Below are 27,881 nucleotides of genomic sequence, written 5' to 3' on the forward strand. Positions count from 1 at the left end.
AAGCTTAACCATAACAGTATTTTAAAAGAAAACGTTATACAATCTATACTACTGTACACTAGAAATACTTAAATATCATTGGTGACTAAACAAATCAAAGGCAGTAATTCAATTCAGGGGACTGTCTGCTGTCTACAATCCACTCCGTATTTATTTCTGTAGTTTATTACATCATCTTTCATTGGATTATGATTTGCATTTTGAACCAAGCCATCCATTAAAAATATAACCTATTTGTAATATTAGTGTAACCTAATGTATGTTCAATAAAAACTTACATGCAAAATCGAGGCTTGCTTTTCTGCTAACAATAGTTCCAAACAAATTTGTTGCTATGCACTGATATATCCCTGCATCCTGGTTTTTGTCCAGACTTTTAATTGACAGGCTTCCTCCAGACAAGCGACGCCGGTAGTCAGTGCTAAGATCAATGAGTGCCCCATTCAGCTTCCATCTGTAAGACACAAACAATAAGTACCGATAAATACCTATTGATGACAGAAATTAATTATTGTTGAATGTCTGTTTTGCAAGTGCTTTCTATATGTACTGTAATGGACATGTGAAAAGTTTTCCATTCTTTTTTTTTCAAGGTTCTTGTATATTTAGACAGAACTTCACTGCAATAATAATAATTAGAATTAGAATATAATATTAGGACTAATATCCGTGTTTCATATCACAAATAAATGAAATTTAATTTACATGAGGAGCAACTGCTTTCCACTGTGCATTTTATTTATTTTCCTGCCTTTTCGCCTTTTGTTTGCAATATGCAGAGTGGCTCTAGGTTCTGTTTATCCGATATTGAGCTGTTGCTATTTTTCCCTGTATATGTCTTTACATGTCCAAATTCTAATTGCTTGGACTGAATGGACTTCCTCAGTCCGAATGAATTGTCATGGTTTGAATGGGAAGAGGACGTCTGTTCAGTTTGTGGCAGATAGCATTCTCCAGACAATCTCAATGTAAGACCAAAGCTAGAAAAAGACAGACAGAGAGAAAATGACAACAACTCAGTATCGAAGCATCAGAACCACTCTCTATGATTGCATTATAAAAAGAAAAAGGGATACATGAAAACAGATACATGAAATGACATTTGAAGATACTTACTCTTTACTAAATGCCTTTTTTTTAACAGCCAAATGTTGTGTTTCTTTTCAAATAATACAAAAGGGACTTACATTTTTTTAGATGTTGCTGTTATGCTTTTGACTGTTTTCTGGCAAATATCATGCATTCATTAAGATTACATTATCTTGCCTATTTTTTCGATAAACTCCATTTTAGGATTACACAATTTCTAGTTCATTGTATGTAATATTCACTCTTCTCAGACATCCTAACAAAAGCTCATGGCTACCTGTGTCCTTTCATTCTACACCTATAGCTATTCTGAATGCATCAAGTGTGATCATATTTTATCCCATGTCTGGAATGTTAATGGGCTGGGCTGAGCAGTTTCTGATCATCCATTTAAATCATTGATAACGACCTGGAAAGAGGTTCAAAGGTAACTGTCTCAAACGAACAATGATCTTTAATAATGTTTGATTGCATGGGCTGATAATAATTCAATATTTATGGGTATTATCTCTCAGTATTGTGTCCTTTATGTTCTTTGTGCTAAGCCTTGTTCAGACTGCTAATACCCTCAATGATTTGCAGAAGAAATGTCATTTGTATGCCATTTAAATATATGATACTATGCTAACCTTTACTTACAGAATCTATTAAAATGATATGGATGTTCTCTAAATGCAATTAATCTAGCAGAATGCACTTCCAGAAGACAGAAGGAGGTTTAATGACTGAATGTTAAAAGTTATAGTTGAATTACTTCCTGTAAAGCCCTAACATTACACATGTGGGAGGGAAGGGAAATGAAATGGAGAGGGGTTTTATTCTGCAGGCACATATCACAATCTTTGCTGTTTGCATTTAACTAAACAACAACACTGAAGAGATCCTGTTACAGCTCAAGGCAGTTAATCCATTTGAGAGTTAAAATAAAAATGTGCTCCAGCAGCTCCCATGGTACAGAGGGTCAAGAGTATTCGGTTGTAAGGTTTTTAGGCTATGCTGTGGTGTCAGTTCCAATGTGTCTCACACAAATGCAGTACATATTAATACAAATGAGAAAGGGGACCAATGTAGTTGTTATGGCTTTCTTGCTTTGTATTTCTACAGCATTTTCATTGAGTTTGCATTAAAGGAAAATGTTAAATACGTTACCTTATGCGAGCCCAGACATCTGAGTCATTAAATCTATAGTCAATGCACATGTATTCCCTATAGTGTGCTATTCCTGTATATTGCAGGTCCTACTAACAGCTTGTAAAGCTGGTGTCCCAGTTTTGACAACTACATGATACACTGTAAAGTGTGGCCATTTCATAAGAAACTATTAGCAAAATAATCACTTTATAAATCAATGTAGCAAATTAGCTGCATTCTGCTTCAGGTAATACCGTTATATCTGGAAGGTGTCAACGAATAGCACAATAACTCAAACACTAAATAGATGTAGTGAGCAAGTTCTAAAGACAAGACCATTATCAGAATGTCATGCTGGGTGGACCCCCCCTCCCTTCCTAATGACTTGTCACAGTGCCATCAACCAGGAAATGCCAGAAACATTCCCTTCACTGTTTCACAAACACACGTGTGAGACCTACTCATTGCATTTGAGGTAAAGTTTATTGGATTGTTTAATTAGCTTCATGATCTCCAACAATAACAACTCTAGATTAACTACAGCACAATGAAAAGAAATTCAAAACAGCAGCTTAACATATTGTGGCAGCAGCATTGCTTGCTGTTCATCTAACAGAAAAATAATCAATTTCAGTCAAATGCGAAGTATTGAAGTCTAGTGGATGTTCAACCAATGCACAAAAAGCCTCACTCACAAAACATCTGCAGTCCAAAGGTGTCAAATAAAAAGCCTTTACCCATACAGTACCAAAGGCAACACAGCTGCTAAATTCATGATTTAAAACAGCAGCAGATATGCTGACAACTTGTAAGGATGATTAATTGCAGGCCCCTTTCGCATGGTGTTAACTGTCTTATTTGCATGTTTATGTCTTAATTAGGGGTGTGCTGATACTCATATTTTCTGAGCAATTACCTTTAAGAAGTATTTGAATACCAATAAATGACAAATAACTTCCGCATCGAGTCAATTTTCCTCTCATCTGAGGCATTGACGCTTTTACTCGTACTAAGGAAATTGAAAAAATAAATTTCATATCAAAATGCTACAAGATAGGTAAGACAAATAATCGCTCATAAAATATAAATGAGTTTTAGTTAGTCTGATCACAACAGGTTCGATATTAAATTACACTGTGAGATTGTTATTGATTGATACTGATTAATTGTATGAACCAAAGAAACCGAGGGACTGGACTGTACTGTTGTGCCATTAACACAATTTATTCCAGTTAATTAATGCCTAACAACTATAGATTTATTAAAGGTAATTATTCGGAAAAGTTTTGGCACACCCCTAGTCTTAACCCATTTAGTCTGAAAATGAATACAGGCTAAATACTCTTTTTCTTTTCATAGCTTTTGGTAGCCAAGTGAATTCTGCTTAGCACAGATGAACTTTACTTGAACTTCTTGTTTCTATCAATTTTGTATGAGGTCCCTTAATCAAAATGAGTCAGACAGCAATGCTGCCACACCATTTTTTGCCGCAAGCCTTTCGCCTTTATTACACCTGCCCACTCCCTGGTGACTCCCCAGCACTACTCTAATAGCTCTATCAGTGGAACTGCAGCAGCCCTGTTGATGATGACAAAGATCCTATTAAATAACTAGCAGAAACCAAATCATTTCCACATCTATGTTTCAGCAAGAATGCAAGAGGTACTGTACAGTAATAAAGACATGTTACAGCCTGCGGTTTTATGAAGAATTGAAGTGTTACGTGTGTGGGTCGTCACTGAATAATAATGAGTCCACCAGAGCATTGGGTGTTGACACGCCGCACAGGCGTGCAGATTTAATATAACACAAGTGCTGCCACTAGGGTACCAGCTATGGTAGCCCTAGTGTCAGATTTAATAAAGAAAACAAAACAAAACAAAGATAAAAATAAATGTTTGCCACACAAGGTGAGCGCTAGCCTCATTAAAAGAGACGTCCCGCTCCAGGAACCTATTACACTACGAAACCCTCTCTATAGTGTTTGGGATCAATATCCCTTAAACTAGCCTACTGCTGTTGCTCCCGAAGTCCCGGCCTCCCAGTGACTCTGGGTCGTTGCGATGGTCCTGGCTGAGCTGAGCCTTCACAGGCACCGTCTTGCAGTTGAAGGGTTCCATTGTAGTTCATCCTGCAGAGCGGACACTCTCCTCCTTGATGTCAACAAAGCGCCCCTCTGTGTAGCATGGTGCTGCAGTTGCCTCGAGCCAGTGTTGCTAATTTAGTAAATGCTTTGCTGACTTGGCAACAATTTTTGTCAACAGCGACTAGCTACAAATCGAGCAATTTCCAGGACAGTCATTGGAGAATTTCAGACATATAAAATCGCCAAAACGTTTCGATTATCCTATATTAGCAACGTCTGTCAGTCCTTTTAGAATCATTGTTAGGGTAATTAAAATGAAATTCAATAATGCCCTGCCCCATTTGAATATGCAAGTAGTGTCCCAGGTGAGGAATTAGGTTTCCTGGTTACATATTGTCACAGGGTACTCGTGTCACGTGTGTGGGTAACCGCTGATATGCAAGACAGAGAGACATGGGAGTTGGAGTTGAAACGCTGCTCAGGTACACAGGATTTATTCACACACAGAACAGAAAGTAAACAAAAGAAACAACAACGATGGTAGTGCACAGAGGACACATACAGGAAACTGTACAAAGGCAAAATAAAACAACAGTACAAAAACTACAAATAAAAGGTGCCACAAAGGGCGAGCGCTAGCCTTACGAAACGAGGTGTCCCGCTCCAGGAACCTGCTGCACTACGTAACCCTTGCTATATATTGCTTGGGATCAACATCCCCTAAACTAACCTACTTATGAGTCGGTATCCTTACAACGACTCCTGCTTCTTCATATGGCCTTGGCTGGGCATTGACTTCACAAGTACCATGTTGCAGTTTAAGGGTTACGTAGCTGTAGTTCCTGCAGAGCGGACGCCCCTCTGTGTAGCATGGCGTTGCATTCACCCAGAACGATCCCCACCAGATATATTTATGCTGATGGACATGCAGTCGAGACCTGCTGATTTCAAAATATCACTGTCCTGGTCACAAAAGCAAAGTTTGTGGGGAATAATAGCCATTTTCTATACTTTTGAGGCATAAGCAATTAGGAAATAACACTTACTACCCAGGAACAAAAATTGTGTTACATAGTGTAATCTATTTACTTTAAAAGTAAATGGATAAACATATTTTTGTTAATGGGTTTGCTGAGGAAATGACTACACTCATGTCAGAATTAGTAAGCCAGAAAGTTGAGACTTGGGGAGGTGGGGCTGACATAAGATAACATGATTAACATTCCTCTTAAAATGTCTCCACTGTTTCTTTAAGAGTATGTTGTTGGAAGCATTATAGGAAATGTATAGTATTTAACAGTATGTCACCCGCAAGGTTATTACTTCAAATGCTTGCATTACATTTACATGATGCTGACAAAGCTAAGCAATACAATCTCTTTCGCTAACCTTTATTTTCAGTCAGGCTGTGCCTCGGGTGCTGGCTGATTCAGCAATTGGAAGTGTATTAAGTCCAAATAGTAACACAAATAATAGCTGTGTGTCTTACTCAATCCCAGGTTGTCCAGAACCCACAGGTCAAACTCTGCACCCAGCAGGTTTGAGATGTTTAATTTAGTTATGTAGTTTTAGTTTAATTTAGTTACCCTTGGCAAAGTGTCACATGAGAGACAGGTATACATTGAAATCCATATGCAACAAATCATTTCCAAAGTAATCTTGATGGAATATCATGGAGTTTAAGTAACCATGATACGACTTTCTCACGACTGCTTGTAGTTGAGTCAACAAAAATCAGTTTAAGAAATACCAGAACATGTTTTTAAAACCCACTTACAAAAGTCACTGAACACGCTTAATTAATGGCTTTATTGTTTCTATTTTATACCTGTCTCTGAATATTGGAAGTACATGATATGATGTATTCTAACCAATGGAAAATGTGTGTTTTTTGTCTTTTCAGTTTCTCTATACTACAATACCAGAAACCACACTCTGCTCCAGCTACAGTACATCAACAAGCATAATGTTAATCACCCAAAACCTATAAGTCATTAGTCTCTCAAGAGCTTTGTTGATTATGCAGCCAGTTTTCTGAGCATGGCTTTTCAGACAAGCTACAAAATCTAATTTAAGATTTGCTGAGGGCATGGTACTTTCTTATTTCAAGTAGATTTAAAATAAATAGCTAAAGTTGATTAAAATTCCATTGGTTTTCGTAAAGCGGTATAATAAAATACCTGTATTGCGGAGGAGGATCCCCCATCGCTTCACAATTCAGTGTTGCCTCCTGTGATTCAGAATCAATCGGGAGAATAAGATTGCTTGGTTCTGTAGCCCAAACCGGTCCATGGGGTACACTGCTCTCTGTGTAAATAAAAAACAATCAGTCTGTGATGGAATTCTTTGGAAACTTTAATAGCTAACTGATTGGGATGCTTGATATGAGGTTACTGACGTTCCACTGGGATTTAAGTCACTAGGTATTCATTACACATGGTGAATTTTAACAGCACAAGATTCAAGCTTTTAAGACCTACAGTACTTTAGTCTTGAGTGGCCCAAAAGAAATCAACCGCATGAAATGGCAAGGTTTAGTTTGGATACAGTTTATAGCATTGTAACTGATGGTTCAAATGTACAAATTGTTGATACTATTTGTTTTAATGGTTTCAGTACAGTAAACTACAGTAATACTACACTACATGTATTTGTCCCAATTTCATACTCTTCCACTGTTTACACTCAACCCAAAGTTGTCTTGGAGCTATTTGTACTTTCATTTCTTCTTTTTACTCACACATGAAGCTCAAAGTGAATAGAAACTGTTTGCAACTTGCAGTATACACTTCTCTTGGAAATCATTTCTATAGAATTTCAATAAAATTGAACTCGGACAGCAAATTAACAAAACAAAACAAAAAAGACTGCAATTAACTTGTAAACATACAATCCATTGCAATCTTGATATATACTGTAAAGGCCATAAATATTTGCAATCGTTTTATTATGCATTTTTCACGTATGAAAAAAAAAACTGCAAACATTTTTGGCATTTTTCCACAAACAATACATACTTCGTATTGCAACAGGTCACCAACATTTCTAGAGCAAAATACCTATGAAACCTATGAAACTTTTTGGTTTCAGCAGCATACAAAATACATTTTGTAATGATTTTTTAACAGTGTTTTTATTTTCCCATAGTTATTGAGAGTATCAGATTCTGGAGATATATGTGGAGTCTTTCTGTGGATTCGTCCATCTGTATGTCACACCTACATGTATGCATATGGCTGAATAACTATGCTTTATATACCATTGATATATAGTTACTGTTATGTCCTTCAACTTTTTTATTATACTGATTTATAATTTACAGCTGTGGTGGAGGATGTATGTTACTGACATACGTGTTTTACAAGTTACACGTAATCACCACAGAACACTATTTTAGTGGTTATAGTTTTAGATTTGTTAATTAACCATATAAAAAAATCTATTACTGCACAACAAACACTTTAATACAGATATATTTAGAAACACATATAATTAATCTGTTTTCATAGACTGAGAAATGTAATTACCAGTTACATGTCTACAGTTTAAATGAAAAAACTAGTTTCCCTATGTTCTTTCTACAATATGTAAGAACATATGTGTGGACCATTAAGCAGTTTTGTCATTATGTCAAAATCTATCTTCATTAGACATAGCTGCCACAAAATGGTGGTCCATGCATTGGTTTTATTAATGTGTTTTTAGAAAGGTTTTGTTCTGTGTGTTTTATTTATTAATTTCCCTGCCCTCGCCACTTTGGTTCTCCTGTTTCCTGAAATCCCCTTCGAGGCACAATTAAGGAGGCCTTAATGAGTTCTCTTTGATAAACTAATACATCTAAAAACGGTCTACTTTTAAATATTCAAAGAGTGACATTTAAAACTTAAATGAGAACAGCAGTTTAATGCTAAGAATAAAAAGAATGGAGATAACGTCATAAGAAGGAAAAGGACCTTAAAAGATTTATATAAATCATTATGGGCTTCTCAAAGCTATAGCATTTACACCAAATTGTTAATGGAAAAAACACCTTAAATGTAATAAGAAACAACTTAATACTCCATTGAAGCCACAGCATTAAACGTCTTAGTTGTGTATTTTTGGTTTGGTAACTTTATTGGGTGTGTTTCTCCTTTCTGAAGAATTTGTGCGAATGACAAATTTAAGTAAATAGCTTTGAGAATGTAACCCTATATGTTGATATCTTACATAAGCATGCTGTCATATAGAGATTAGAACAGGTTTTCACAGTTTAACATGTTGAATGTTCAAAGAATGTTTTTGTAGTTGTGAAAATAACAGTTCATAGGAGAAACCGGTTGCTGTTTCATCCTGTTATTTCCAAACTGCGAACACATTTAAATGTAATCTTTACCAACAGAGGAAGATAACTGTCATGGCACATAATACTCATGGCACTTATCTCTTTCGAAAAAAGAAGCCTTGCAAAGAAAACTAAAATTAGTTCCAAAACAAATTATGTATCACTAAACACAAATGTGTATCATTTTATAATTATGTCCCTGTCAAATCATTTATATGGTTAATGGTGTACCGCAATTCTGTGCCTGTGATTATTATTGCTTTGAAAGCTGTATTTCAATTGCTTGTGTATACATACAGTATATTAATCATGCAGGGACAAACAATCATCTCTGCAAACCATAAAAGACTACATACAATACTAAAAGACCTTAATAGCAGGTTGACAAGAATATCACTATCTTGTGTTTGTTGCTTGGTTTATGCAAGGAAAGTGCTTATTTTCCATAACAGTTACTAGTAAAATATTTATATTACATGAATATACAGTTAGCCCTATAGGCATATTTCAATATCTTCAACAACGTCCATTTTTCAGTGATGCACTGCAGTATCTTGGGCCCAATTTCAGGAGCCTTGTTCCCCAGATATAATGGTGAATCTAGACATGGTTATCCTATTTAAATTACTGCACACCCCAGGTGGGTGTGAGGCGAGAGGGAAATCTGGCAGGCTCAGGCTGTCAACACTAATACAGTCTCGGTCATTGCTTATTGCCTGGGACCAGACTGCACTTTCATACACAATACAGTGCTCACTGAATTGAAAGCTGATGCTTGGAATTCCTATTACTTATGTTATACCTAATTCTTCCACTGCATCTTTAAATTTAAAACATGTTATGTGGGATCCCACACAATCCAGTGGCTCTTAACCTGCATATCAATGCCCACTAGTTGCTTCACAAACAGCATTGCATCTCCCAAATATTAAGTAGAAAGACAGATAACAATAGTAATCTAAATCATTCCATTTATTTTCTACTGTACTAGTGTTTGAGTAACAATTAATACGAAAAAAAAAAACTGAAGATCTCAGTGGCCTAAATAAACAAGATGCAGACGCCGATGCATTTATAACTCAGTTGAAGTTAATGCCACTTTTGTACACACTAAATAACAATATCTGACCAATGGGGCATACTGCATTTTTTTTTTGTATTCACAATCCTTTCACCTATTTTAGTGCAAGGAAAATACAACTGCTACACTAATAACAAGCCACTCTGAGGGTTAATGTAGGGACCCAAAAAGTGTGATTTTGTTGTTTGTTACTAGTTTAGATAAACTGCTTACTTTTCCTTTCTCCAAACAAATGTACACATTTGATAAAGCTGCACCTAAATGTATTTTGCTTTATATATAATGTGTAAAATTTACTGTGCACAAGGGTATTTCTGATAGCCAAGGTCATTGCATCACAGTTGATCAATAAGACATTCAAAGTAGCATGGAACTGTAACATGCATGGTTAATGCGCTGACACGTTAATAGTTCATTATCTCCATATTGATTCTGTAATTTGCTGCTTGCTAAGCAGGTTAACCTACCTCTTACATCAAAGTGCTCATTAGGGCTAAAATAAGCATGGTATTGACAAGAATATGTAAAGTGATTAACTCATTTGTGTGTTAACATTGTTAAAATGTAAAATGAATGCATTTATTTGACTTGATTTAAAATGTCTAAATGTACCGTTACAAAATTGGAAAGATTTTGAATACTTTTGGTGTAAAATACACACAGGTTAATATATTGTTTAATTTTAAGATAAATATGTTTAAAATATATCAAATTATTAGGAAGTTAAGGTAAAGTATAAAAAGGTACGTGCAAGCAGGGGTAACGGGCAGTGTTGTGTAATACACTGCCTTCATGGATTCCCTGTCGGTGAGATCGCCGGTTTAAATCCAAACCACTGCCGATCGTGGATGGGAGTTCCCAGGGGGCAGCACACAATTGGCCAAGCGCTGCCCGGGCGGGGTAGTGGTTAGATCGGCTGGGGAGTCCTTGGCTCACGGCACACTAGCGACCCCTGTTGCTGGTCGGGCGCCTGCAGGCTGGCCTGTGCGCAATTCAGAACTGCGTGGTCCTCCGACGATGTAAGTTCTGGATATGGCTGCACAGAGGGCTTGCAGAGTGAAAAAAGCGGATGGCTGACACCACTCGTTTCGGAGGACCCGAGTGCTCGTCTTGCTCACTCCTGAGGTAGTTTGGGGGTTGCAGCGGTGAGCCAGGTTGAATAATAATTGGACATTCCAAAATTGGGAGAAAAATGGAAAATGAATACAAATAATTGTTTTAAAAAAAACAACAAAAAAGCTCTAAAACTACGAATACAGACAGGCGCAGTGGTAAGACATTATCTTGTGGCACGTAGGGTTGTAGGTTCTCGCCCAGCGTTTAGCCTGTCAGACAAGTAACCTCCCAGGAGAAAGTCTACTGTGATCTCAATTCTGGTCTGGTTTCCCTGGGGTTGTCATGACCAGAATATAACCAGCATTATTTTTAAAAAAAACTTTATACAAATTCCCTTTAGGAATTAACTTGCAGTTGATCCCACGCTACTCCACTACTCCGCTCGCTCCACTGGCTCCCGATCACCGCTCGCATCCAGTTCAAGACTCTTGTACTAGCCTACAGATGCCTTGACCAGACTGCACCCAGCTACCTCCAGACCCTCATCTCTCCCTACACCCCCACTCGACCTCTCCGCTCCGCCTGCACTAGAAGACTAGCTCTACCTCCGCTACGCTCCCCCGCCTCCAGAGCCCGCTCCTTCTCCACCCTTGCTCCGCAGTGGTGGAATGACCTTCCTACAGATGTCAGGACTGCCCAGTCCCTGACCACATTCCGGCGCCTCCTTAAGACTCACCTCTTCAAACAGCACCTGTAGAACTCCTCTGTTTGTATCCTGGGACACTATCACCCTTCATGTAAATGTGCTTTATTTTGCTCTTATCTGCCCCCTATTTTACTGCATTTAATCCTGTACTTCAGAATACTGTAATCTGCCAAGTGTTTAACCTGTAGTACTTTGTATTTAATCACATCCTGATGTAACTATCACTATGTAATCATATCCTGATGTAACTATCACTATTATCTGCTGTATTATTGAATTTTGATGGGTTTGATCATCATAATAAAGTCCTAGTGGTGGAAAACAAGTTGTCATAATTGCAATAGTATTGTCAGCACAGGACCTTGTAGGAGACATGCAAGGTAAATCAAATATCTACACTGTTATGACATTGGTCCCTAGTGTTTAAAAATGAAAGATAATCAAAAAAACATTTCTGGTATTTGTTTCTCAAATGGGAAAATGTTGCACACATCTTTAAAGCTTACAAAAACTCTCCCTCTATGCATTACATTAGAATGATGTTGGATGTGAATGACTTATCCAAACTAGCTGAGAAAAGTAACACAATGTGAGTTGTAAATGTGCTAGAATATCAACAGACTTTACATATAATGTATGGTTTTATTGTTTTAAAATGCCATGGAATTCTGCAGTCCTGAGTTCCAATTAAAACAATAATAGGCTAATACATATTAGAAAAAATATTTTAAGAAGTGCACATTATTTAAAGATTAATATTTCTTTAAAATGAAGATTTAAGGACAATGCCTTTACAGGTTGTTCTCAGATTGTATCTCTTTATTGAGAAAAAAAGGAATGTTTTAAAATAAAAGGAAAAAGTAAGACATTTTACCTGCAAGGCAGCCAATAAATGATAGCAAGAAAAGTGGTTTCCATGGCAACATCATCTTCAGCTGCCAAGGGCAAAGACGGCTCTCGTCCAATCACTTGTGAATAGAATACTTTCTCTTCAATGTAAGACCTTTAATCTGAAGAAAAGTAATTATAGAGAGAATTGAAATAAGACTTTGTTACAGAAAAATCTTTACATTGATATAAAAAACAAAAAACAAAAAATGTATCAAGAGATGAATAACAAATTATGCATCTGAACTAAGAATAGAAATTTGAATTAGGGCTCCAAAAGTAATTATCTTTTGATCAATCGGACAATGTTTATCGAAATTGTCAGCAGAAAAAGGAACAATCCATTATTCATTTAAAATATTGATAAGAAAATGCTATTATCTTCTACAGTTCTCGTATAAGACAGGTGGAATATTTTTTATATATATATAATTGAAGGAAAGTACAGTAAGTCCACCTAAGGGCCAGTGTTTAGAACATGTGTAGTGAATTTTCTGCTTTTTACTTAAGGTTTGTTTCCTTGCAAGATTTGAGGCTCTGAAATCCCATGTACAGTACATACATGAGATGACCATTGGGTTTTAATGTCATGCCACAATGCAACATAAGATACAATAACTTAAACACATAAGCAGATTTTCAGTTGAACAGCACACGTAGACATTGTACAAATTGTATTAACTTGCTAATTTAGTCTTGTCTAAAAGTGAGCCCACACAAGTTTACTACAGATTAAAGTCCAACACTAGTAAAGCAAGCAGAAGCAGGTTGTTGTTTCGTCCAGTGAGAAATGCTCCAGTAACATCTGAGCACTTCCACACCAACTGAACGCATTGGTATTTAAACGACTACACCTGCTTTGGGAGAATCCATGCCGGCAATGCTTCTATCCATAAACTGGGCTCTTAATGTGAGCTCCAAGCCAGAATTCCTTTCTACAGAGAGGATGCTACCCCCTGTACCGTACACCGGAACATCAACCCAAGGCTTAAAAGGTGTCAGCCTGCTCCCTTAGTGTTGTAAATGTGTAGATGCTCCAGGAGAAAAGTATGACAACACATTGGTAAAAACATAGTCAAAATGGTATATTGAAAGATATGCATGTCATTTGCAAGTAGAAAGCATGGTCAAATGTAAAATTACGGAGCAAGTTTACCATGAAAATAAATTTGCCAAGTGAAAATAAAACAGCTCGTTATACAGATGCTGGTAACACTTCATTTTTCAGTCTTACTAGGAATAATAATGTCAATATATATTATAGTGCAATTACATTTTAATATCACCAGTATTTCTTTCAAGTGTTAACAGTAACATTCCAGCAGTTTGACATTGAGTGGATTGGGCATTCAGTGCTTCTCTCAAACAACTGCCAATTGTGAAGAACATGTAAGGATTTTAGTGATGTAGACTAATGTCCACTGGAACTAGATTGAGACCTCCAAATTCAATTCACTTGTAACCTGAGCTGGAAATGCAGGACTCAGGAGGTGCAATGCATAAGCAGTTAATGAATTAGCCTGCACTGCCAACTTGCCCCTCACTTATATTACCATCAAGATGCAGCGGTCCAGATAAGCTGCATAAAAAACAACCCAACAGCATGATCCAATCTAGATGTAGCCCGGCTGTCTTTGCAGCCAATCACAGTAAGAATAAGAACATTTGAAGCTACACAGGTCAAAGTAAACACCTCAGTCCAGCTACAAATTCAAGTGGAACCATCGTCAGAGGCAACCGCTAAAAAAAAGTTGCCTACAATATTAAACACTCTGTTTTCTAACTTATTAATACATTACCTTATTCTGTTTATCTGTATAGCTTTATACTGACGTTTTAACATGTTCATTGAGTTTAAGAACTTAATGTTAAAATATAAGTAACGTAATTAATTTGCAGTCAGTATACCTGGAAAAAAACAAATGCGCTGAGCCGATAATGAACTTTGTAGAACACACACGTATATAGTATATTGTACATAATATCTATACATACATATGCACCAAAAACAAAACAAAATCGTATTCATTTTCTTGTGATACTATCACTGATAGTGTAAAAATATGTACCAAGGTGCTTATGTTGTTATAGATTATTGGGGGTTCATAGAGGCTGTACGCCTTTAAGAAGAAAGGCATGATGTGAATATCAGATGAACTTGTCAGCTGATACACAAATGCTTCAGTGCAGAGAGGAGCAGTATATTAACACCTGCAGAATACGGTAACCCAAGTTTCTTTCAGCAGTTGTAATGATAACTAAACGTGTGTGAGTACTGTTGTGTAAAACAATTCCTTAAAATGAACAGTTGCATTCAAGAATTTTAGAACAAGAACAGCGACAAATAAAAATACACTTGGGGTTTACGTGTTACACATGTGCATTAACAAAATGCCCTGAAAACTTCACATAAAGAAAATAAGTTTAATGAAGGCCTGTAATGCAGCATAAAATCTGAATAAACACAAAAGGAAGTGAAACGGTTACCGTACCAAGCTAATTATTAGTTGTTGTTTTTTTTATGTGTGTTAACTCAAATAAACCTACGTTATCTTTCGCCAGTCAAACTGCTTAAATAATGTTTTGAGTCCCAGGAACAGATTCTTTTCGTCTGTTGCATCTTCTTTAGCAGCCGCAACTATCCCAGGTATAATTCGGTTACATTGTTTACCGTCAGAACGCACAGAAATACTTGGGACTTAATTAGGAAGTGTACTGTATATGTAACGCTTTATATTGCTTGGCATAAATTGATGTTAAATTGATATGCAATTGATATTAAATGTACGTTCAATTATTCCTTGTTACTTTACATTAACATTTAAATCGGATTAACTGTATTTTCAATTACAAACATGTAAACAATGGGAATTATTACATATTTTCTGGGGTAACAAACGTAATATAAATGGACGTGATATGCAAATTACATTTTCAATCGACATTTGGTTAACATTTAGCAAGAAACCAGCTATTGCATATGTATTAAATATTAATTAGCATATGTATTTTGCATATGTTGCATATGTATTTGATATTAATTTATGCCACGCAATATAAAGCGTTACCTACGTATCTGTAGTAAAATAAACTGACATTAACTAAATTTAGATATCAGATTGTGCTGATGAAAAACAGTGAAATAAAATATGACAATGTGCTTGCTGTGGTGTATTTAATATCGAAAATAGCAGAACGGGCTGCAATTTAAACTTGTTTTTACTGAAAAATAAACGGTAACATGTAATCATAAGAGCTGTCTGTGTTACGTGCTCTCAGATCAGGACTTGAATGATGCTGCGCACCGGAGTTGCAGCGTGCTGTTTCCCATATTTACAGTTGTACAGAATTAAAGGTGCAGAGTCCATTTTTCTTGTTGATCTTGCCTTGCAGTGAGCAGTGCTGATGTAAAACCTTTGATGCACTAATGGAGTACTTTGTCAGACACTAGAAGCAGATCACTACTAGTCTAGCACATGCTTAAACTATCCGTAATAGCGCCAGAGTGCACCATGTTAATTTCTTTTTTTTCAAATGTGACACTCTTCCCCCATCGGCGCTACGATGCGATTGGTGCCCCTTACTACCTTATAAGTGTCACATACCTTAAAACTAATTGAAAACCCTGGGTTGTACTAGTGTTACCATATGGCTCCAGATTAACCGGACGCTTTGAGACAGACCGGGATTTCAAAATTCCCCCTAAATTGAAAGTAATTCACGTATAAATGAGCTCCACCTTTGCTGAGATTAATTCTGCTGTGGTGGAATTGCTTGGGCGCAGCAAACAATTCACACTGATCAGCTGCTTCGATCAGATCTTAATGAACGAATAGCTAATTTATCGATAAAGCAACGAGATGATGATGCGATTGTATTTGCAGAATAATATGGCTGATTGAATTTTAACAAACAGAAAAAAATAGCGACTGGCTGCAATTCATTCTTAGTATAATACAATTATTTGATGCGCATGCGGGTATTTAAGCACCATTATTAATTGTAGCTAAGGATGGTTCATTTACACCTTCATTTATTTCAATTTAGGGGCAAGTTTGAAATCCCGTTCTGTCTCGCAGCGTCCGGTTAATCTGGAGCCACATGGTAACCCTAGTTGTACAGTAGATCAAAGTAACATTGCAGTTAAAATGGAAGGCTCTTTTTTAATGCCAACCCCAGTACCATTAAAGTTTGTGCAGTATTTATCGAGATTACTCATGACTTCAAGGTAATGTTGCATTTTACCCCCTGAAAATACATTTTACTCTCTGTTAAAATTAGAGGGTACTCCCAGACCCCAAAACTTACCTGGAGCGCTGATCACGCTCACAGACTCACAAAACTAAAATTAGGATGACCTCAGTTTGCTTCAATTTCCAGAATTGCTACAGATTCTGAATCTGAACCAAACTGCCTTATAATAATGTGCCACTCAATTAGATGCGCTCTGTAAAACACCACTGCATCATTCTGTGGTTAAATTCACTTTTTATTGGAGGCGGCTGTTATTTGTGTTACCCAATCATTAAAAGTATTGTGTTCTGTTCAATTCAGTAGTTTATATTCTAAGATAATCCTCTTAATCTGCTGCTTCACTGCAGATGTATGCTCGCAATAGCAACTAGTCGCACATTCTGATAATTGTTTTATTACTAGATGGTTTTCAAAGTATATTTTTTTACAATACCAGACACGGTTATGTACATTTTATTAAACACTGTTACCATAACATGCTACTATGGGAAATTTACAGAACTATTGACTTTTTTTTGAAAAATAGTATTATTATTATTAACATAAAATAACTGACAAGTTTGTAATTGAACTAAATTACTGAAAAAATGTACCTTAACATCTTCCCTCTTATTAGCTAGCCCCCCTTCTTCAGTTAAATATCTTTTAGTTTCTTATATTCCGTATGCACACCTATGTCAAAGTCAAAGCTATACATGCTGCTTTTTTGTACCTAATCACTTGATGTGTTGTAGTTCAAACTCACTGCAATGATATAGCTGGAATCAGACCATGTAAACTACAGCAAAGGTACCAGGATGCAACAGTTTAACCATAGTGTTGTGTTTGAATTACTTGATTGACCTGAAGCAACATGGCACAAACAAGAGGGAACCAGATCTGTAATGTTGTAGAAATCAGTACAAAATGATAAAGCACTGATTAGGCCACTTACTTCAAAACCTGTAAATAATATTTTCATGAAACCTGATCAATATATTCATGCTGTTTGAATTACAACTATGTGCTCTGTTTTAATTAACTAATAAGCCCATAAACCTGCTTTGTCACAGTCATTACTCGACATTATTTTCTGAATTGATTTGACTTAATCAAGAAGTACAGAGCTACTTTAAGACCTATCTTGCCAGTATTTCTCTGTTCTCTATAGCCCTACAGTATGCGATCAGGTTTCCATACTGTACAGTAGTAGAACAGGCTCATTTAACCCATCAAGGTGGTGTCAAGCAAAACCCTACATCAAGAATGAAGGAAAGGAATTGCTTCAGAGAAAACAAATCCAGGGAAAAACCTCACTGGTATTAATACAAACTTCAGTAAACCCACCCTGGCAATGTTTTGTTACCATTTCTTGAAGCAAATGTCAATGTGTATACAGCTCTAAGCTACGTACAAACAAAAACAAGTGGAAAACATACCAGTTAAGCATATTGCATTCTGGATCACATCAAAGGAGCAAAACACTACAAAATGGTACGTTCTGCAGTAGCCTACCAAGTAACAAAAAAATAATGAAATACAGTTTTTTTTAAATTACCCCAAATTATATATATATATATATATATATATATATATATATATATATATATATATATATATATATATATATATATATATTGTTATAATAGTAAAAAACACTAGAGGAGGCTTTGAGTAAACTGTTGATGCTCATCATGCAACAGAGTAGAAAAATGCAACATGTCTAAGACCTTTGCACAGTAGTGTGTGTGTATGTATGTGTGTGTGTGTGTGTATATATATAATATATATATATATATATAATATGTAATATAAAATGCATTAAAACATAATTCATGATTTAAACTGGATTTACACTAGAGCATGTTCCCCTACAAAGATGAAAAAATGACAGACAACAGCAATGTAGATTCGTGTCATTGACATTTTTCAAAGTGGTTACCACATAATTGCGGGTCCACAATTCTGTCATGTAACAAATAGCAAACCCTGTTGGTCATAGACACAGCTTGTTTGACTTAAAGAATATATTAAATGTCAATGTATGTGAGTCATTGTCATCAATATTTTGAGGAACTGTAATTATTCAGTTTTCCTGACGTCAAATTGCCTATGATATTCCAGTACCTGTCTTTGCCATGGTATTCATCTTTCAAATGATTACAGCTTACTGGATTTCACTTATAATTTTGCCTTGCAGTAATTGCAATCAGTCAGTCATGAAATGCACATTTGGAACATAAACTCAAGTTCTGACGCCAAAGACCAATTAATAAAATATACATACAGGATTGAACACCTTTAACTTCCTAACAGTCACAGACATCCACAGTTTAAGACAAAATGTTGATTACTGCTGTTAAAGTTTGACCTTTTAGAACATTATGTGATGGGGTAAGGGGACTTGGCATACAATTAAGTAAAAGTGAGACAGAGGTTCTGTCTGCTTTTGTGTTATGTTTCCTAGCCGCCTTCTGACAGCTTTTACTGCAGACTTTAACCTTGCATCTGCGTAAATGGAAGACGTAGGTGGAAGGAATAATAAAGAGGAAAACCAATTGAACATACTGCCATGCCCTAAACAGACACGCTATGGTTGCAGAACAAACGCACATGCACCCAAAGTGACTGGACATAACAATCTAAAACACCTTTGATGTTGGTTTTCACAACCTCTTCTTCTGTTAATGATTTCAACGATGGACTAGACCCCTGTATTTACTGGCCTATGAGAAATGCTCTATGTAGTCTATTGTTTTGGCCCTACCATAGCGGTAATAATGATATATACTACCTGCACCTAAACATTTAATACATTATGTATACTAATTGCAGAGTTAAATTGGAAGTGTATTTCTTACTGCATGCTTTGTTTGTTCAGTAGGTTGAATGGCAATGGTTTTACAGAGGCATCCTACATTATGGTCTGTATTTGTGAAAGCGTTTACCACTCAAGTGCGCAGTTCATAGAATTCCTGCATAAACATAATATTCCTTCCAAAGACATTTTGCCACAGGGTTTCCAATCCAGCTTTTCTCAGTTGACTAATGTGGATCTGATTATACTGCTGCTTCTAACCCCCCGTCTATGTCTTAATGTTGATAGTTGCAGTTCTGACTTTTTTTTTGTATTTTTTCACAAACTAATGACTTCAAGTAGGTCAAGCATAGGGTGCTACAAAATGTATTTTAAAAAGTAGAAAATAAACCAAAGAAATGTCTACCACAATGATAAGCTCTTCACAAAATGAGGAAGACATTGGTTTTAGCTGAAGAGGTTGATGTTGTTTTAAGTCTCTAGATATAGTTAAAGCTCTACAGTGTTCTACCAATTTGTTCGACAAATCCCCACTGCCCTTCCATGACAGTTGTGTCTGTTAGTCATTTATACCAGTGCAGACTGATTACCCAGAAGCGAAGTGTACTATATATATATATAATCATGCATGCAGCAGGTTCCACTGTTTATTACGTTATTAAGTTAGGAGATTAAAGTTATGAACACGGTAAGTAGATACAGTACATTGTGAATAACCCCAATATAGAAAATGTTATAACACAAGCCAGGATCAAGTTTGTGTAGTTCATTTGACAAAGTTATCCCTTGCAACATATATTGTATAATATCGTTTTTCTCCTTGCAGTAAAACTGCACTGGTGCGAACAGAACAAAAAACTGGATGATCATTTTGATAAAGAAGGCTAAAACAATTCTTCTGTAACTTAAATAAAGTGGGATAGGTATTGCTAGGTGAATCGTATTAGCGAATATTTCAATTTTGGCATGCAGCTGTAAGAAATGGTCTGCTGACAAGACACAATAGGACAGTAATCCAGTCAATCAAGAAAAAAGGCTTACATCACTTCGATAGAATATCATTGTTCATGGTGTTGGAGAAACATGCTATGCAACTACAGAACATCAAGGATAATGACATAGAGCTTTTGATCCCATATTACAAAGACATATACACACGCCTACCAGAAACAATGGAAGAAAGGCAGCTTATTCCTAATGAGACTGTGATTAAAATTGACAGGTGCAGTTTGTACTGTTGCAAAATGTGAACCATGGTGTGAAACGGCTTCTGCAGAATGCATCTCATCAACTGACAAGAGTTCTTTAGAATACATACGTACACTCTGCCAAGGTAAAATGGAAATATTCATCACGCTTAGTTCAATTTCGGATTCCAAGTCACAGCAATTATTGAGATCATGCTGCCTGCTATTTCAAGTGCTGCTGCCATGGAAGCAGGCAATAACACATAAAGCTACAATACATGCATATTACTGATAGGCACAATGTCAGTAAAAGGCAGTAGCAGAACACTGAATGTGCCCCTATAGGTAGAAGATAAAAGAACCTTCCCAGAGGACACAGGCCTCCTGTGCTGCTCTGCCCTAGGCTAGCTTCCATTGAACAAATACAGAAATCCAAACAAATGCTCATAACCACAATAATGTGTATTTATTCCAATGTGCCATCTGCTATGCAGTTATGCTCCATTTTACAGTGCAAACCTACTCCCTGGAACCCATTAAGACTCAAAATAGGGGAAAATATACAACCTACCTGCTTTTTTGTCTAAATCTACTGTGAATTATTAAATGAAACTTTTATTTTTGTGGTAAGGCTGAGAAAAATTGCTGTTTTTTTACAGAGCAAATTGTTCTTGTTCCTTGTCATTTTGAAAGCTGCAATAAACCTTTTAGTGTAGGAGTTTCATGACCTCACACCAACACTTCCAGTGGGATTGGAGTTTATGGTATCTCTATATCCCTGGCCCTGGGACTTCTTTTCTTGGCATTGTATAAAGAAGATCTGGAAGATCTTAACTGAGCTAAAACCTTTCTTAAATATTTAACATGCTATGCCAAGTTAAAAAAAAAAACTGATCAAAATGATTGATCTTTCTGTAGTTTTAGGAGACCCGTAACTATTAAACACTCAATAGTGCTAAATTTAGAAATACAAAAACAAATAAAAAATTCAGTACATTAAATGACAAACATTTTGACTAGAAGTCTTTTTTCTTGAAGACACTGAGAAAGACTTAGAGTCAAAACGTTTGGCATTGCATTTATTAATCCTTGAGAAAAAAAGCTGCGGCTGTGAATTAAATTTCAAACGGGAATTGTGTTATTTATTTATTTTTTTAAATCTCAAGTGTTTTTTCCTCAACTCTAGAATAGTTATGCAAGTCCACCTACAAGTGTGAATTTCAGAAAAGATGTTTTCTGCAAATCACCATGTTGGGGAAAAATGTGTTGCATGTGTTTTACGTCACTTCCTGCAAAAACAAGCTACAATACTATTTAAATTCTGTTTACTCCAATCAAGAGGGAGAGCTTAGAGCCAAATTAACTTTAGTTCTAGTTGTTCAGAGGGTGCAAATACTGTTGATAAATATACACAAAATGTATTCTTTTAATACGTTTGGCAGTGTTTAGAGCCAAACCTCTTTTTTTGTCAGCTATTATTATAATATCCTTTTCAGTAAAGTTACCCACTATGCTTTTGAACACTTTGAACCATTGTCTCATCTTGTACACAAATACATATTGTATATGGACATTTACAGAAAATGTGTTTTCTCTTTAGAGAAAATCTTAATCTTGAATAAGATGAGTAATAGACAATCTCCTGTGCTGAATGCTTTCCAAGTGCAGTTGGTCCCTGAATGGAAGGAACGAACTGAACCTCTCTGCTTTGCCATTATAACTCATCTCACTGCAGAGCCTTATCAGGCTCCAGCTGTTAGGGAAGCTGGTGTCTCCCAGTAGGGGTCTCTGGATAAAACTAAAAACAAAATAAGAGTGACTAAAATACATAAAGAAACTTAACCACACTCTCTGGATAGTGCACAGCATTTAGGGGCTGATGTAAGGATAGGAGTAGTACAAACAATTGTGGCTGCAAAATCCAAATTGCCTAGCGGCCAGGGAATTATTTTGCACTGCGGCCTATGTAAGCTGAAGAGCAATGCAAATTACTCAACACACACAAATAATGAGCTGCAATCATGATAATGAGGGTCGCAATGAGCACCGCCTGTGCATCGGGCTATTTAGCGGTCGCACTTACAGCCTAGAGTTGAGTTGAGTTAGGAGTACAGAGAGCAGTAGGTGCTGTATGAGATTTGTGGCGCACGAAAATCAAATCAAACAAAAAAAAAATATGGCAGAGGAAGGGCAGCAAAGTCCTCTTCGTGCATGGAAAAGAAAAGAAAAGTTTTCTGAGGAGGAGCTGAGAGTCCTTACGGCTGAGGTCACTCAACATGAAATTGAGTTATTTGGAAAAGCATCAGCCAACATCAGTTATGCTACCAAAGAGACCAGATGGTCCGCTATAGAGAAAGTGAATGCTGTCGGTTGTTACCAGGAGGACAGTCAACCAGGTGATGAAAAGGTGAAATTCAGCTGTTCGGTCTAGGACGACGTGCGGAGTGAGATGATAACTTCTTGCCACCGCATCCTCTGGCATCCCAAACAAAGTGGCCCTCCGATGAAGGTTTTCCTGCCTGTCCTCAACGAGAGCCGAGCGTCGCCTCATCAGGAAGTGTACCACAGCAGCCATCTTGAGGCCAATGACAGGTCTCTGAAGGTGTGTGCTTTTATACAGCTCTTAATTACTCACTTCTACAATGGTTTGCACCTTGTAAGAGGAGGTGCAATGTTTTTGGAGGGTCAGCAATTGCCCAAGTGCATTTGAATACATATCATAAGCCGCATTTTTAGTGGCCGTTAAAGTCCCACTTTACTGCTACCACTACGGGTTATTTGCAGTCACAAATCACTTTGCACACATCCTTACATCAGCCCCTCCCTTAGAAAGAATACAATATTAGCAGAGTTACATTATAATAAACAAACAATTACCTGTCATCCTCAGAGACTAAACCATAATATTACAGGTTCAATTTTCAAATTAAACCAGAGAATGTTCTGGAGAGTTAGTACAGTATGGCTTTTTCAGTTCCCAAAGCATTCAGCATAACAGGCCCAGCTGTGCTTACTATTACTTTACTGAAATTGAAAAAAAAATATATAGGAGCGATGATAAATGATAAAGCTGCCTGCGCTGAAATTCAGCTTCTCTGCTGAGTCTGTTACTAACCGAATAATGAGCAAATATTTCAAAAACTTTCTATTTTATGTGTGTGTGTGTGTGTAGTGCAGGGAGTTCTTTTTCATTATAACCTGTCATATTATCCTTAAAACTATATATAATGTGTTTGTTGATGTTTTATTGAGTGAAACAAGATTCCACTTCATTAGACTAGTTCAGCCTCAGATGCTACCTTTTGGAGTCAAATTCAGTGGTATCAGGGGTACACAATAAGCTTATGCATGAAATACTCCCATTAGAAAGCTTGTAACTTTTTTACAAAAACAGTTCAGATTTAAAAATAAACAGGCACCAACTACTTGTTTCTTCCTGTACAAAAATAATGCAAACGAACATTGTTGCTATTTCTAAACACAATTAAGCATTGATGTACAGTATCTGCAACTGTTTGTGGAAACAGGAGGCTATCTCTATTGATTGCCTACACCCACCAAAATAGCTGCAGAACTGGGCTCAAGATTGGTCAAAATAAGCCAAAGACATAGATAAATCACAGCAGCCTAAGGCAGAATTATACATTCCTCATAGAACATGTATTATATGCAGGAGATGGTCATGGAGACAGAGATATGTGTTTCTTAAAGCAAAGGCACATTACAAAGACAATATATATTTGGGTACTCCAATTAATTCCATTATTTTGATCATTAACATATGTATTCTTAATTTGTTCAATAGAAAGTAATCTCATCATTTTCCTTTCTATTGTTACGTGAACTTTAATTAAACTTTACAAAGGTATATTCTGATATGACAGGCACTACTGACATTTGTATTAAAATGACTATGGGAGTTTAAAAGCATCCTGCTGTATGAAGATAAGAGTTCTGGTAGGGGGTTAGTTAATTGGTACTACACATTTCTCATTTAAAACAAAGAACAACATCAAGAAAAAAACAGTAATATAATGGGGTCACAGCAAATAGTGCAGTATGCACTCAACATATTTAACTTTTTAAATGTGCTGCCAATCATATAGCAGATATTATTAAACATATAAACAGACCTGTGTTTTTTTGTGAACATTTTAAGATCTGTATTTAAAGTCTAAGGCAACCTATATACATTATTTATTTATTTATTTATTTATTTATTTATTTATTTATTTATTTTTGCAGAGCATTATTGAGTACAGCTTTAAAGGATTTTCATTACTTACCAAACTGAGCTGAAAAAAAAATCCTGTTTCTTCCTTTTCATTAGATAAGAGCTCCAATCTTTGAGCAGGTCATCATTTCCACTTGAAGCATTAACTAGCCAGTGTTAGTCCTTATGGGTGGCCAGTCCAGCTGAGTGACAATGAAACCATTTTCTCAGCTGAGGCTCCTGCTTAACCACTTAAGCGCTATCCACAAAGCAGCACTGTGTGTGTGTGTGTGTGCGTCTCTTCACTGGCTACAGTCAGGAAGCACACTGCCTCTGCTGTATTCCCTAAAGCACACACACAATTAGCACACGAATCACAGAGCCAGAAGAGCTTCCGATGTTCTTAACTGGATTCCTGCTTACAAAAACCTTCCCTTCTCTGTCAGCTAAAGACCTAGATGTTATACGGTGCCTCAATATTATAAAACTGAGAAGTGGCTTTGTGTTCAAATTTACAGGCTGTGAATGTAGCTTTCCCTGTTGCTAGGATTCCAGGCTTTCTGTTGTGGACGCAGTTATGACTGTACAGTGCTGAAGTTAAAGATATGCATTGGTAAAATGCACCACTGGCTGTCAAACAGAACACCTTTTCTGTGCAACCACTAGAGAATTTAACACTCACATTTAATAATAGAATCACCAGTATGTGTTAACATAAGGTAAATTCTAATTGAGATTATATAATAACAGCCTGCGTTAATATTGTTTCCTATATTACTGATAGTTATTGTAATATTTTTTTTTTTGGTATATATATATATATATATATATATATATATATATATATATATAATAGCTCAAATTTGTTAATACATTAACAAATAATACATTTTAATTTCTAACGTCTTGTAAAATCAGTGCTACATAAGTCTATTCTGTCCTTTTTACTCTAAATCAAACATTTGTATTATTTATATGGAATCCACAGCCACCAATAATCAGTACTGAGTCTGTGCTACATATATCCAAACAGTCTTAGAAAAAAAATGTGCTTATTTATTTTTGGGTGGCTTTTGGAGGTGCGGTCATTGTCCTAACACAGGCCAGGGCGGCACATTGAGATGCCTCTGCTGTGTGGACTGGCGACAAAAGTGACCAGAGTAATGGCAGCATGTAAATACACAGGAGGCTGTGTGGTCCAGTGGTTAAAGAAAAGGGCTTGTAACCAGAAGGTCCCCGGTTCAAATCCCACCTCAGCCACTGACTCATTGTGTGACCCTGAGCAAGTCACTTATCCTCCTTGTGCTCCGTCTTTCGGGTGAGATGTAATTGTAAGTGACTCTGCAGCTCATGCGTAGTTCACACACCCTAGTCTCTGTAAGTCGACTTGGATGAAGTTGTCTGCTAAATAAACAAATAATACTGTGGAAATGAAACTACAGTATACAGTGTATTTAGGCAACAGTCAGGGCTGTTGCTCTTATCAACCAATACCTTTCTACCTTCTGTTAAAATTGGCAAAAAATTAACCTCTATGGTTGTAAATTTTTAAAAAGAAGGCATGCAAGTTGAAAAAAATGCTAAAGTTATTTTTTTTATTATTATTTTTTTAATATTCAGTTCAGTTGTATTAGAAATTCCAGATAATTGTGTATAAAATAAATATGACATAATAAATAGTTTGTGTTCTATAAAACATTTCAGTTTGTTTTGGGTGGAACCTAATGCATCAAAGTTCTAGGCTATTTGTCATCTATTCTTTTTGGACAAACTCATTCAAGCTAGATTAGGCTTACGTCCTTCTTTTAACCAGTCACTCACTTGTGTATAGGCCTGGAGAATAGAGTAGACAGGTATTAAGTGGCATATGAAGAGGACTGTGGGTCATGTTGAACATTATGAAAATAGTACATCATACCGTGATTGTTTGTGTATGTCATTTGATCTCATCCAGTGATATCTGACATGCGGTAATGATTGAGCCACTGAGAATACATAAATTGTACTCCAACCATGCCATCGAGTTTCTCATTATCTTACTTTATCACAAACTATGTCAAGCCATAGGGTCGATTCCCCTCCTCTCAAACCAAGTAATTACAGTATTAAGTGCAGCTAAATTATTGACAACAAAACTTACATTCCATGTATTTTGCTCACTATTTAATTGCAGTTTACAGGTTTAACCACATACAAGCTGTATTATTTTTATTCAGGCCTTCATGAACAGTTTCCATGTGTATCTATCTACTCTGTATGTACAAAGAACATATACCCTGTTTTACCCTCAAGCATTCCATCAAATTAAGTTTACATTTGTTGCCAACAATTCAGCATATTCCACACCAATAACTTTAAACAACATCATAAAAATGTGCATCATCAATCGCAGTGCTTTTCTTTACTTTATACATTAAGGTGTCCTTGAATTAATTTGTGACCTACAATTATGTTTTCAAATAATATGCAAATAAGTGTATGCATACTTTTTTTTTTAATTATAATTATATGAACATGATTGTTGAAAATATCACTGCTACCAAAATACAATTCTAAACAGAATAAATAATAAGATTTGACTACATTTTACCACTTACTGTCAATAAAACTCAAAATGAATGATCCAATCCAGATGTTATACTCATAAATATGTATGAGAACCTGTGTGTACCATACATCACTTATACTTCCTGCTGCTTGTCTCAGCTTAAGGAATTCTGCACTGGATAGGCAAGAACAAACTATCAAAAAATAGATACCTCTCAAGCTGTGTCAATTTACTGGTGCACTAAGTAAAGTCATTTTAAAGCCAACTAGGCCATTGTTTGGCATCTGCTGGTAATATATATATATATATATATATCCTGTGGGATATATTTTACTTTCCTGTGGGAAAGTAAAAAATATATATTTTTTTCTGAATCTGTTGATGTAGAAATGAAATTATGAAGCAGAGTTGTAAGTTTGCCATGTTTCCTTTAATTGAGTGGCCAATTTGTAATATATCCATTGGAGTACATTGAACAATTATTATTCCAGTCCTTGTTTATCTGATAGGCTCTCACAAAC

General features: G+C 36.2%; 1 protein-coding gene across 2 annotated transcripts in view; it reads right to left on the reverse strand.

The window, feature by feature from the left end:
- Positions 1 to 25,328, reverse strand: part of LOC117411843 (contactin-3-like) — a 49,688-nt gene extending 24,360 nt beyond the window's left edge. Inside the window, exons 1-4 of one of the 2 annotated variants that reach the window (XM_058988666.1) lie at positions 24,886 to 25,327; positions 12,348 to 12,483; positions 6,487 to 6,613; positions 279 to 454 (exon numbers count right to left, since the gene is read on the reverse strand). In XM_058988666.1, the coding sequence (XP_058844649.1) occupies positions 279 to 454; positions 6,487 to 6,613; positions 12,348 to 12,402 (358 nt within the window). In that variant the 5' untranslated portion in view covers positions 12,403 to 12,483; positions 24,886 to 25,327. Of the gene's footprint in view, positions 1 to 278; positions 455 to 6,486; positions 6,614 to 12,347; positions 12,484 to 24,885 lie in introns of both variants that reach the window. The other variant, XM_058988667.1, reaches the window with a different exon arrangement.
- Positions 25,329 to 27,881: the final 2,553 nt, after the last annotated feature.

Source organism: Acipenser ruthenus, chromosome 16, assembly GCF_902713425.1.
Source record: "Acipenser ruthenus chromosome 16, fAciRut3.2 maternal haplotype, whole genome shotgun sequence".
NCBI lineage: Eukaryota > Metazoa > Chordata > Actinopteri > Acipenseriformes > Acipenseridae > Acipenser > Acipenser ruthenus.